Source organism: Hemiscyllium ocellatum, chromosome X (assembly GCF_020745735.1).
Source record: "Hemiscyllium ocellatum isolate sHemOce1 chromosome X, sHemOce1.pat.X.cur, whole genome shotgun sequence".
Lineage (NCBI taxonomy): Eukaryota > Metazoa > Chordata > Chondrichthyes > Orectolobiformes > Hemiscylliidae > Hemiscyllium > Hemiscyllium ocellatum.
In genome coordinates this window covers 14,391,213-14,404,954 of record NC_083453.1, presented here as the reverse complement: position 1 = coordinate 14,404,954, position 13,742 = coordinate 14,391,213, and the positions used below count along the sequence as shown (strand labels likewise).

At 41.4% G+C, this 13,742-nt stretch overlaps 1 protein-coding gene across 2 annotated transcripts in view; it reads left to right on the top strand.

The window, feature by feature from the left end:
* Positions 1-13,209, top strand: part of pmela (premelanosome protein a) — a 35,425-nt gene extending 22,216 nt beyond the window's left edge. Inside the window, exons 6-12 of one of the 2 annotated variants that reach the window (XM_060820932.1) lie at positions 194-625; positions 3,136-3,816; positions 4,187-4,342; positions 6,443-6,548; positions 8,422-8,627; positions 12,087-12,174; positions 13,001-13,209. In XM_060820932.1, the coding sequence (XP_060676915.1) occupies positions 194-625; positions 3,136-3,816; positions 4,187-4,342; positions 6,443-6,548; positions 8,422-8,627; positions 12,087-12,174; positions 13,001-13,163 (1,832 nt within the window). In that variant the 3' untranslated portion in view covers positions 13,164-13,209. Of the gene's footprint in view, positions 1-193; positions 626-3,135; positions 3,817-4,186; positions 4,343-6,442; positions 6,549-8,421; positions 8,628-12,080; positions 12,175-13,000 lie in introns of both variants that reach the window. The other variant, XM_060820931.1, reaches the window with a different exon arrangement.
* Positions 13,210-13,742: the final 533 nt, after the last annotated feature.

The following is a 13,742-nucleotide window of genomic DNA, read 5'->3' as shown; positions in this document are numbered from 1 at the left end:
GACTTGTTTTAAGTGTGCTTTTCATGTAAAATCTTTTAATGCAGTTCCTAAGATGAATCTGAGATATTATCAACGGAAACTAGATGTTCTTGCGGCTTTTTAAAACTAGTTGGTAGATATTAGTATTTATATTAGTGTTTTTTGAACTTCAGCTTTGAATTCTGTACTAATTTGATTTTCTTTCTCCATGCAGATCAGATTCCATTCTCTGTTGAGATTTCCCAGATTAGTGATCTCAATGATGCTGACAACAGTTTCATACAGAACCGGGCTATTCTGTTTGGAATTAAACTCCATGACCCGAGCCGATATTTAAAAGATGCTGATATCAGCTTCTCTTGGGATTTTGGAGATGGAAGTGGTACCCTAATCTCCCGGGTCCCTACAGTGACGCACACGTACCTTTCAACAGGAGCATTCAAGCCACAAGTATTCCTACAGGCTGCTATCCCATCAACTGTGTGTAGCACAGCCAACCCGACTATTGAGAATTCAACTCCAATGATCTCAACTATAACTTCTGACCCCTCATCACCTCTGTCTCTCATAGGATCCTCTGTTGTGACCTCTGATCTGATTGTATCCCCAGTAACTAGTGAGCCTACTACACAGGAGGTTGCTACAGGTAGGAGCAATCCAGGGTAATAAACAGTAGGACCAAACTGACATGGTTCATAGTTCACTCTTAGCTGCAAAAAGTAAACATGAAAACTGAGTAAAGGGAACAGTAATCTGGGTTTCTGTTATGTCAGTTCTGAAAGGCCCATTTTCAAACTCTTTCATGGGAAAAGTATGAATAAAAACTTGCATTTATATAGCACCCTCAATGTCTTAAAACTTCCCAAGGCACTTCATATTAGTGTTATCAAACAAGTTGATGCCAAGCCACGGGGAAAACAACTAAACAGTTGGTCAAAGGTTTCAAAGATCAGCTAGCAGGAAATAAGGGGGAAAGAGAGGTTGGGGGTAAGAATTTCACTGCTAAGGAGTAAATCATGATCATTAGTGAGGTGAAAATTGGATATGCATAAGAGCACAGAGATCTTGGAAGAAATTACAGAGATAGGGTGAGATAAGACCCTGGATTTGAAAACAAGGATAGGACTTTTAAAATTTTAGGTTTTACCGGACTGGCAGCCAAGGTAAATAAACTAGCATAGGGTGATGAGTGAACAAGACTTAGCATGAGTTAGGATAGGGGCAACAGAGGTTTGAATTAACTCAAGTTTATGAAGGATTGCAGACTTGGCAGGAAAGCATTAGAAATAGTTGATTTTGGAGGTAACCATGATCTGGATGAAAATTTCAGCAGCAGATGAGTTAAGGCTGGAGCAGACATGAGTAGTGTTATAGATGTAGAAGTAACAGGTGGTCTTGGTGATGGATTAGATATAGGGAATTTATCTTCTAGATTGTTGAAGCATTAGCTTTATTTATCTCCAAAACTAGAAATACCACTAAGTGAGAAGGAATTTCTTCTCTCCAAGGGTCACTGGTCTTTGGAATTCTCTTTTCACATAGTGTGCTGGAGGCTGAGTCATTGAATGAGTTAGACAGATTTTTGATCAACGAGGGAGTAAAGGAAAGCAGAGTTAAGGCTACTATCAGATTATTCATGATCTTTTTGAATGGAGAAGCAACCCCAAGGGGCCAAATGGTCTACTCTTGTTGCTATTTAAATTGTTTGGAGGCACAATCAAAGTCATAAGGTCAAACTATTGTGCAACATGTTTGTGTAAGGGTGCAGTTTATTGTCTCAGCAGCGGTGATCTGTTTCTGGGTTTTAAATTAGATTAGATTAGATTAGATTAGATTGCTTTACAGTGTGGAAACAGGCCCTACGGCCCAACAAGTCCACACCGACCCGCCGAAGCGCAACCCACTCATACCCCTACATTTACCCCTTACCTAACACTACGGGCAATTTAGCATGGGCAATTCACCTGACCTGCACATCTTTGGACAGTGGGAGGAAACCGGAGCACCCGGAGGAAACCCACGCAGACACGGGGAGAACGTGCAAACTCCACACAGTCAGTCGCCTGAGGCGGGAACTGAACCCGGGTCTCAGGCGCTGTGAGGCAGCAGTGCTAACCACTGTGCCACCCACAAACTATATATATAACTATCTTTTTTACTGGTTAAATATTGTAATGTGATGTAGCCAAACTCAGTCCTGTTCGAATTAAGCTATTTTTGTTGAGGTTCTCCCATTCGCTGATACAGTAACCAACTTTTTTGATGGCAAGGAAAGCACTCTAGTAACATTATATCACAATGATTGCAAATAAAGTCTTTCAACCAGTGGAAGCACAATTTGAATGTGATTTGTCAAAATTTGTCTGCCTGTCTTTCTTTTCCTTCTCCTTCCAAATAAAAGTAAATGGACAGTTTTAGTTCACTGCACACTAGGTAGCTTGGTTAGGGAACTTGCCTGCTGAAATACGTTTAAATAACTAGTAATCTTCTGTTGAATAACCATTTGAGGTAATTTCCAAACAACACATTGACTGAGAACACTAGCACAGCATTAATTTTGCTGGATGAGTAATTGAGAAGGCTGGATTTATGATCCAGAGACAGGAGTTCAGTTACCAAATCAGCAACTGGTGAACTTAAGTCCAGTCAATAAATAAACCCAGAATTAGAAAGCTAGTATTCACGATCGTGAAACTACTGGATTGTTGTGAAATCCATGTGGTTCACTGAAGTTCTTTAGGGAAAGAAATTTGCTGACCTCACCTGGCTTGACCAACATGTGACTCAGACCCACAGTAATGTGATAATGTCCACTGCGATGGCCGAGCAATTACGGATGGATAATGAATGCCAGTCTTGCCAGTGATGCCCACATCCTGTTGATGAATAACAAAAAGCTTGACTACTAAAGAAAGGCATTATTTGATGTGAAAGGCTCTATCCATTCTAAATATGGATATTACAAGCTTTATTTCTTCAATAATTTTCTGTCAAAATTCTTACATCCTAGTTTTTTTAAAAGGATTGAATATAGAATATTAGCAAGTTAAGGTATATTTATTGAATACTCAAGTTAAATTGAAATTCAAAATTTGCTTTCTACTACATCTGACAAATAATCTGGACTTTAGAACTATGTTTTAATCTTTTTCATAGGAAATACAGCTCCTCCTCAGCCACCAACAGTTGAACCTGTTGCTGTATCAACTCTACTGCCTGATTCCCCAGTACCGCCGTCTGAGCAGCAGACAATCATAATATTCCCCAGTTCTCCAGGAGACCCTATTCCAGTTCCTTCATCTACCATCAGTCCTGTAACCCTTGACTCTGATGATGCAATAAATGCAGCAATCACTGTCTCAGAACAAGCTATAAATGCAGCAACCCCTGTCTCTGATGAAGCTATAAATGCGGCAACCCCTGTCTCTGATGAAGCTATAAATGCGGCAACCCCTGTCTCTGATGATGCAAGCAATGCAGCAACCCCTGTCTCTGATGATGCAAGCAATGCAGCAACCCCTGTCTCTGATGATGCAATAAATGCAGCAACCCCTGTCTCTGATGATGCAATTAACGCAGCAATCGCTATCTCAGAACAAGCTATAAATGCGACAACCCCTGTCTCTGATGAAGCTATAAATGCGGCAACCCTCATCTCCGATGATGCAATAAATGCAGCAGCCCCTGTCTCTGATGACGCAATAAATGCAGCAAACGCTGTCTCAGAACAAGCTATAAATGCGGCAACCCCTGTCTCTGATGAAGCTACAAACTCAACAACCCCTCCCTCTGATGAAGACGTAAATGCAGCAATCACTGTTTCAGACCAATCAACCAGTAAGTCTTACACTATTTTTGGAGATATATATTTGCTTAGAAAACCTAAAATGCAAATTCTTGAGTAAATCTGAATCTCATGCTCCACTGAGCAATATTAACTAACTGATGTAAACCAATATCATAAATTTGTTGAAATGATGTTTTTGTACAGTCCAATCATACTGTGTGGTATAACTGGAAACTGGAAATTTGGAGATCTGAATTTACTGCAACTTAGGGTTTCTTTCTTAATTCATCTTGAAAATACTTGCAGTATTGTTTTATACTCTTGAAATCTTCAGCAACATAATCACAACATGTAAATGCATGAAGGCAATTGCCATGTCATCAATTTACCAACTGTGCTTTTTCATAATTGAATCTACAGCTCTATCTGCCACAATGCTGATTCCAGAGAGTGAGACAACTACAATGGACACAAATGAAGGACTGATGGTGGTGAAACGACAGGTTATTGAGGATCCAGCAGATAACTGCCTTATCTACCGCTATGGCACCTTCAGTACCACTGTCAATATTGTCCGTGAGTGAGATCAAGACATTCAAGTAGATATTACTTCAACCAAAATTAACTCCGAACAGCTTCTAAGGCTGTTAAATGTTAAATTCTAAACAATGTGAAGTACCATATTACTTTGAAATGTGCACAAATGGCTCAGGGAAGCATTCTCTTTCATGTTCCTTACGGGACAGCACCTCGACCCTAGTTACCTCCCATCAAACTGGCTACCATTGGGAGGGTGCAGAGCCACATTCATAATCAGTTGAAAGGTCAACTCTTTCTTTTCCCATTGATGTTGCCTGACCTGCTGAGAATTTCCAGCATTTACTGTTTTACTTCAGATTTCCAGTGAATTATATATTTTGCATTTGTCATACCCTTTTGTTGTCATGCTAACGGTGTTTTGGTATATCACAGCACTTTGCCTTCAGACTGCCTATGATTACCTAGCTTGTATTTGGAGAATTTCTGGTATAATGGTTAGTAATGACCATTGTTCAAAACAGTCTTCAATGTAAATTCCAAGCAAACTTTGACAGTTTTTGAAGCAACAAAACTTTGAACTTTGAAAAGAAACAAACAACAATATCACTTTGCTATTTTATTTTTAATACTGGCATGAAGTAACAGCTACAAAGCTTTTGCATTAAAGTAAACAGTGCGATACATTTAATAAATCAAACTGTGATAAGTCAATTGTGTTTGTGCCCCCTGGATCTCACTTCAATATGCAATTGCATTGAAGGGTCAGATCAGCCTAAATGGTTGCAAAACAATAATAGAGCTAGCTTCAGGGTAAGGTATTTCAAAAATGTTAGCAATAGGTGGCAGTAGTAAAATGAGTAGTGGTCACCACTGATAGGGTGCTGTTGTCAAACCAAGAAGACGTTCTATCTATCACACAAGTGAGTAATGTGGTCGATGAATTTCAGTGCTGGTATGATGCTAGGTATGTAGAGCATATGTCTCAAAGATTGACAGATCATATCAAACAGCATGTCCCTCTCCACAACAGGCAAAATACTGACCAGACCCAACCAGCCTGCACTTGTAAAACTCACAACATAGTGATCAACAATAGATATGATTCTGTGATTGGATAACATTTACTTAACAATCCTGAATACTTAATAATTATACTGACAATTAATTTGAGATTGTCAGTCAGCCTGCAGTGTGGTACACTTCTAAGTACTGGAAGATATGACGATTAATATACAAGGTCCTGTACTTTGCAGACAGAAGACAGAAGTAACATGTGCACACATTGTGTTAAAGTACCTATTCAAGACAGCTCAGGGAATCCCTGATGGACTTGACCCATGGCCTCTCTTGGTTCGTCCCGGAGATCATACTCTGTGATAGTTTGGAATATAAAACTCTTACAGACGTTTAGTTCAAATTATTGTCCTTAAATATTTACCAATGGTATCTATGTTATGACACAATAACATAGATACCTACAAGCCAGGCTTGAGCTCAGGTTCTAAAACAATGAGCAGAGTAGTGGCGCCAGCTCTTACCCCTAAGAGCTCTCTCAGGCTACTCCCCTTATTGCTGCAAACAAGCTGGCTTTATACAGAAATTGGTATTAAAATTACAAAAACACCACATGTCCTTAATCAGATAAGCAGCAATAAAATGGCAAACGTTTGCAGAGGAAGAGAAACGCATTGACAGGTGTGTGTACACTTGACGATTTAAGCTACATGCACATCAAAGTGGGAAACCTTAATCTAGCCAGGCCCAAATGGCTGATTGCTTTGGCATTCCTGATGAGTACAAATGAGCACAGGGGAAAAATAACTTCAAACAAATGTCTTTTTCATTCTTATTTTTTGTCCTATCAAATGAGTATTAACAGAACTTTCAATGGATTATGTCAATAAAGGCATTGCATCAATGTTATAATCTCAAACTTATGTTTGTGCCATTTCCCTAGTTCTACTGCTGGTTTTACCAGGTGATCCTTACACTCAAACCTATCACTATAGCCAAAATTAATTGGATTTTCTACCCCTGTACTGTGAGACAAATCATATCCCAGGGATCTTATCGGAAAAGATGCTGGGATAGGCTATTGCTGGCTTAATGGTTCATTTTGTGTTTTCTTTCTTTCAGAGGGCATTGAAAGTGTGGAAATTGTGCAAATATCAAACGTGGTGCCAGGATCAGTGGCAGAGATGCAGCAAAATGCTGTGGATTTCACAGTGACATGTCAGGGAAGGTATGGTATAGGAGTTTTGATTTTAATTATTATTTAATATGAACTATTCGATCTGGGATGTAGCTTTACGTCAAGAGCAAGAAAGCAATTACAAGAAGGCAACAAATGAAAGATTTAAATGAAACATTTATGGGTGGCAAGGCGACTCAGTGGTTAACACTGCTGCCTTACAGCGCCAGGCACCGGGGTTTGATTCCACCTTCAGGTGACTAAAGGTGTGGAGTTTGCACATTCTCCCTGGGTCTGCATAGGTTTCCTCCAGGTGCTCTGGTCTCCTCCCACAGTCCAAACATATACTGGTTAGGTGGATTGGCCATGCTAAATTGCCCATAGTGTGCAGAAATGTGCAGAATAAAGGGATTAGCCCTGGGAAATGCAGGGTTCCAGAGATCGGATAGGAGTTGGGTCTGGGTGGGATGCTCTTTGGTGGGTCAGTGTGGACTTGATGGGCCAAACGGCCTTCTCTCACACAGCAGGAATTTTATGATTTTATGATTAAAGCCAGCCTATTAATTGGCTCGGAGAAACAATTAACTTTAAATGTACTTCGCATTTGTCATACCTTTTCTTTGTCACACTTGTGGTGTTACATCAAAGCACATCTTCAGACTACCTATAATTACTTGGCTTTCATGTGGAGAATTTTTTGATGTGATTGCGAGCAATGGCCATTGTCCAAAATACTTCTTCAATGTAGACTCTGAGCAAAATTCGAGGAGAAAGTGAGGTCTGCAGATGCTGGAGATCAGAGCTGAAAATGTGTTGCTGGAAAAGCGCAGCAGGTCAGGCAGCATCCAAGGAACAGGAGATTCGACGTTTCGGGCATAAGCCCTTCTTCTTCATTCCTGATGAAGGGCTTATGCCCGAAACGTCGAATCTCCTGTTCCTTGGATGCTGCCTGACCTGCTGCGCTTTTCGAGCAACACATTTTCAGCTCTGAGCAAAATTCGACAGTTTTTGAAGCAATAAAACACTGCTTTTAGTTATAATTCTGTCACTACCCCAACTTGAAAAACCAGTAGTATGGTTTTTGATATTTTAGAATTGGAATCTCTACAGTGTGGAAAAAGGCCCTTCTGCCCAACAAGTCCACACCAACCGTCTGAAGATTAACCCACTCAGACCCATTCCCCTATTACTCCACATTTACCCCTGACTAATGCCCCTAATCTGCACATCCCTCAACACTATGGACAATTTAGCATGACCAATTCACCTAACCTGCACATCTTTGGACTGTGGGAGAAAACTGGAGCACCCGGAGGAAACCCACGCAGACACGGGGAGAATATGCAAACTCCACACAGACAGTTGCCTCAGGCTGGAATCAAACCAGGGTCCCTGGTGCTGTGAGGCAGCAGTGCTAACCACTGAGCCACCATGCCGCCTGAACAAATGTTATCAAAGGTTCAATTTTTGCATTTGGGTATACTGATGAACCCCAACAGCTTTTCTTCACACCTGCATCCTGACCAAGGATGTGTGTACAAAATTAAAAATCACACAACACCAGGTTATAGTCCAACAGGTTTAATTGGAAGCACACTAGCTTTCAGAGCATCACTCCTTCATCAGGTGATCAGCGACGCTCCGCAAGCTAGTGTGTTTCCAATTAAACCTGTTGGACTATAACCTGGTGTTGTGTGTGATTTTTAACTTTGTACACCCTAGTCCAACACCGGCATCTCCAAAGGATGTGTGTGGTATTGATGGGGAAAACTGATCCTGTCAAACTTTCCCAATCTAACTCTCAGCAGATCACTTGAGGTATTCTGACTGTTGTGTTTAATGTCTGTTCTTGTGGTGCCATTATATTACAGTGAAGCAACAGGAAAAGAAGATACAATTTTAAATGCTGTAATTTGTTTTCCAGCTTCCCAAGTGAGATCTGCACTGTTGTCTTGGATGCAGACTGCATAAATCCTCAGCAAACTGATTGTAGTGAAGTGCTGCCTGCTGATGAATGTCAGCTTATCCTTCGCCAATTTTTCAACTCCTCTGGAACTTATTGCGTAAATGTCTCGATGACAAATGCAGTCAGCTTGGCTGTTGCTAGTGCCCGTGTTGATGTGAACCCAAGTAAGTCCATCCAAAATGAGTGAATATAATGAAACCCCTGGGGGACATGGGAATAGCTGATGCAGTCTACCTTGAACATGACTATTTGATTTAGGATGCATCTTTTATCACTCCAGTGCACGAATGATCAAAATAGCAATATGAGAACTTACTGGGTTTATACTATTAAACCATGAAGTGAAGACCAGTTGTAGTTATCAAATGAAGTGGGATCAGAGGCCAGGGCGATAACTAAACCAGACTGCACAAATGTGAGTTGCACTGTGATTTCATTGCATTTCACACCGCTGAAGTTGAGAAATTAGTCACTACAGGTCTACATGCTCCCATCATATGGTTACACATTTTATGTCCCTTTCTTCGACTCCGTACATAACATTCAACATTTTGTTTTCACCGAGGCTTAAAATTTATGCAGCCAAATAATTTGAAGTTCTACTAATTCACTAATCCAAACCATTTCAAAAACATAAAAATCAAATTTCAGTCTGAGTTGAAAGAGTATCAACTGTATTGAATTGAATTTGAATTGAATTTATTGTCACGCGTACCGAGGCACAGTGAAAAGTTTTGTCTTGTGAGTAATACTGGCAGTTCAGGGTTAAGTAGCATAGATAAGTAAATAATAGGTAAACAGCGGGAAAAGCAAAAACACGGGTGCAGGCAAATGTTAAGAGTTTGTGAGTCCATTCGTTATTCTAACAACAGTAGGTTAGAAACTGTTACCAAACCTCCGGCTGGTGCGTGTGTCCAGGCCTCTGTACCTTCTCCCCGATGGTAGAGGTTGTAGAAAAACATTGCCACGGTGGGATGGATCTTTAAGAATGCTGGCGGCCCTTCCCTGACAGTGGACCTGGTAGATGGATTCTATAGATGGGAGGTTGGCCTTTGTGAATGTCTGGGCCGAGTTCATCACTCTCTGTAACCGTCTCCGATCTTGAATGGTACAGTTGCCACACCAGGTAGTGATGCATCCAGACAGAGTGCTCTCGATGGCGCACCTATAAAAGTTGGCAAGGGTATTCACTGTCATGCCAAATTTCCTCAGCTGTCTGAGGAAGAAGAGATGTTGTTGGACCTTTGTAACCAGTGTGTCCACATGAAGAGTCCAAGAAAGCTTGCTGTGATGACCACTCCCAGGAGCTTGACACTCTCCACTCATTCCACCTCTGTGCTGTTAATGTGTAGGGGGGGCATGAGTAACATCCCGCCAAAAGTCAATAATGAGTTCCTTGGTTTTGCCGACATTGAGAGCTAGGCTGTTCTCAGTGCACCATTTTTCCAGGTCTTCCACCTCCTGTCTGTAGTCTGTTTCATCGCCATCTGAGATTCGACCGACTATGGTGGTGTCATCAGCGAATTTGTAAATGGCATTACTCTGGTATTTGGCGACGCAGTCATGGATAGACAGTGAGTACAGTAGGGGACTGAGTACACACCCCTAGGGGCTCCAGTGTTGAGTGTTAATGAGGATGAAATATTGTGCCCAGTCTTCACTGATTGTGGCCTGTGGGTCAGGAAACTGAGGATCCAGTTACAGAGAATGGGGCGTGGTCCGAGATCACTAAGTTTAGTAATCAGTCTCGAGGGGATAATAGTGTTGAAGGCTGAACTGCAGTCAATGAGTAGGATTCTTATGTCGCTGTTCTTGGTGTCAAGATGTTCTAGGGAGGAGTGAAGGGCAACTGATATGGCATCTGATGTAGATTTGTTGGTCCAATAGGCAAATTGAGGTGGGTCAAGAGTAGTGGGGAGGCTGGAGTTGATTATTGCCATGACCAGCCTTTCAAAGCACTTCATGACCATGGAAGTTAGGGCCACTGAAAGGTAGTCATTCAGACATGCTGCATGAGCCTTCTTAGGTACAGGGATGATGTTGGCCCTCTTGAAACAGGCAGGAACAGTGGCCTGCTGCAGGGAGAGGTTGAAGATGTCCGAGAAGATCTCTGCCAGTTGATCTGCGCATGCCCTGAGTGCACGGCCTGGTACTCTGTCTGGTCCCATCGCTTTCCTTGGATTCACACGAAGGAAAACTGATCTGATCTCTGATGCAGTGACTGTTGAGATAGGTTCATCAGGACATTTCGGAATAGGTGTTACCTCTCTGCCGAAATTCTGCTCAAAGTGAGCATAGAAGGTGTTGAGACTATCTGGGAGGGATATGTCATCAGCTGCTATCTTGCACTGTCTCTTTTTAGAATCTGTGATGTCATTCAATCCTTGCCATGGTTGCCGGGTGCTTGTCTGAGGATCGGTATCGCTCCTTGGCGTCTAAATGGCTCTGCGAAGGTCATACTTGGATTCCTTATATTTGAGTGGGTCTCCTGATCTGAAGGCCTCATTCCTGGCATTTAGCAGGTTCTGTATGTTGGGGAACACCAGGATTGACTTCCTTGGTATACAGTCTTCCCCACACTTGCTGATAAAGTTCGTGACAGTGGTGGTGTACATGTCCAAGGTACCTGCGGACTGTTTGAACATGGCCCAATCAGCCGATTCTAGACAGCACCGGAGTTGATCCTCTGCCTTCTCTGACCAGCACGGACCTGTATCCGTATTGAATTGCAGATTTCCAATGTAAACTCATATTTCCATGTTTATGATGGAAAACCAAATGACACTACTGCCAGTGGTGGTGCTGCAACATTTCCAGTGCAAGTGAGGTGCAATTACAAGATGACTATTTTACTTGGGTGGTTTCCATCAGAAATATGCAAATTGACAGTAAGTGCAGGCAGAGATAAGATTTTTGAAAATACTTTACAGATATTTGCTTATCCACCTTCCAAATCCATAGCCACTTCCATCAAGAAGGACAAGGATATGGGAACAACACCCTCTGTAAGTTCTCCTCCAGGCCTCTCGCCATCCTGACTTAGAAACATATCACTGTTCCTTCAATGTCACTCAGCCAAAATCCTGGAACTCCCTCCCTAACAGCATTGTGGGTCTACCTACACCATAAGTACTGTAGGAATCCATGAAGACTGCTCACCACCACTTACTTAAAGGCAATAGATTCAATGAACACTAAATTCTGGCCAAGCCCAGCAGCACCCATATCCCAAGAAGAAACATTAACAAAACAATTGTTTCAGTTTTGCCTTTTTATTCGATCAAAATTCATGGTAAAGAATGTTCAGGTTTGATTTTTATGTGGCTTTTCATTTGTACCGAATATGTAATTTCATTTGATTTGAACAGACAAGCAGGGTAGCTTGGAAAAGCATAGCAAGTAGTTTTAACTTCATTCAGAATGCATCAAAACTTTATCAAATTAAGCCTTTGTGTGGAACATGCCTTAACTGACTGTAGCCAAATTGTTGGTCTATTTCCCCTCACTGGTCACATTTTCAACCTTCCATTTTTGTTTGAAGACTGTCATCAATGTTCTGTGCATTGATTAACTAAATTGCTGTAATTTTGAACGACTTAAAGAGACTTTTCTCTCAGTTGCAGGTGGGACACCTAATACAACTGAAGCCTTGGTAATTGTTGGGATGTTGCTCATTGCAAGTACCATTGGAGTTGTAGCCATTACCTACAGGTTAGTGTATGTAATTATCACATTAAAAGAAAGGATCCAGTTCAGGGATGACTTGCTGTTTGGGAGGTATTTAGCTTTTCATATAGATCTCTGAACACAGAAACGCAGAGAGAGATCAGAGTCAATGTTTTGGATCCAGTGAGTTCTGAAGAAGGGTCAAAACATTGACTCGGCTTTCTCTCCACAGATGCTGCCAGACCTGCTGTGTTCCTCCAGCAATTTCTGTTTTTATTTCTAACCTCTCCTCATAATTTAACCTCTGAGGTCCAGTTCTTGTAAGCCTACATTGTACTCCCCCCACCCCCCCCCAAGGCCAATCTATTCTTCCAATGGTGTGGCGCCCAGATCCGCTCACCATACTCCAAGTGGGGTCTAACTGGGTTCTGTATAACTGCAGCATAATTTCTGCATTCTTATACTCCAGTCCTCTAGATATAAGGATTGCTGATATGAAACATAACTGGTTGACATTCAAAATCTGGTATATTTTAATTTTCCTTGCGGGAGTGGGGATTATGCTAATCAAAATTCAGGGGCTTATTTTATAACCATTTCTGGGGACACGCTTCATCTAGAGAGGAAAATGAACAAATTAATTTGAATATCAACTTGAGTGCTGAACAGTCAATATTTCACACTAAATCATTTTTTCTAGTTTTGAATTAAATTCTGTACAAATGTGTTAAGAGTTCTTAATCTAACTGTCAATTTTCTGTTACTTTGAGGACGAGGTAGGATTTACACCCAGGTGCTGTTAATTGTAGATTAGAGGAGGGAGATGCTTTCTCTTTAAAAAACACTTTATTGATTTTCTTTTACTCAACAGGAAGTATAAGGAATATGCTCCCTTGCAGCAAAACCCTTCGAGGATTCACTCTGAGTGGATCCCGGACAGGGCTGCCGTGAACATTTTCCTAAGAAATATGTTCAGTCGTCAACGGAGTAAAGTCAGTGAGAACAGCCCTTTGTTACATGGGTGTGTTGTCTGAGACACTGAACATGGATTATGAAAGTGGATTCATGTTACTAATAAAATATAACCAACCCGAGTTGCAAGTGTGAACATTTTTTAAATGGGGGAAGGGAGATGATGGGAATTGATTCCTAACACAGTTTGAACTATCAAATAAATAAGATTTTAAGCTGCAAGGCTGCCTGACACCTTGACATTGCATCCCGTTGCTTGAATCTTGCTAGTGGCTTAATTGGAAACACTGTCAGAAAACTGCAGGTTCAAGAACTGTCTTAGAAAGTTGAGCACAGAAATCTGGCTGTCACTCAATATTTCCTCAAGCAATTGGGAATGTGCCATACAGTGTCAAACTGGTCACAGACTAGTGAACCTTAATCTAAGATGCACAAATCTGTTGGCTACGCACCAATCGTAAGGGACTGTGCAGAACAAGTTAATTAAGCAAAGTGAGCAGATGTTCGAAGGAAGGTTGCTGACACTCCAGTGCAGTGTTGAAGAAGTGCTCCACTATTAGAGGTGCTGCCTTTCAGATGAGACCCTTTCTGCTCTCTCCGTTGGCCTAAACAAATCCCATGATATCATTTGAAGAGCAAGG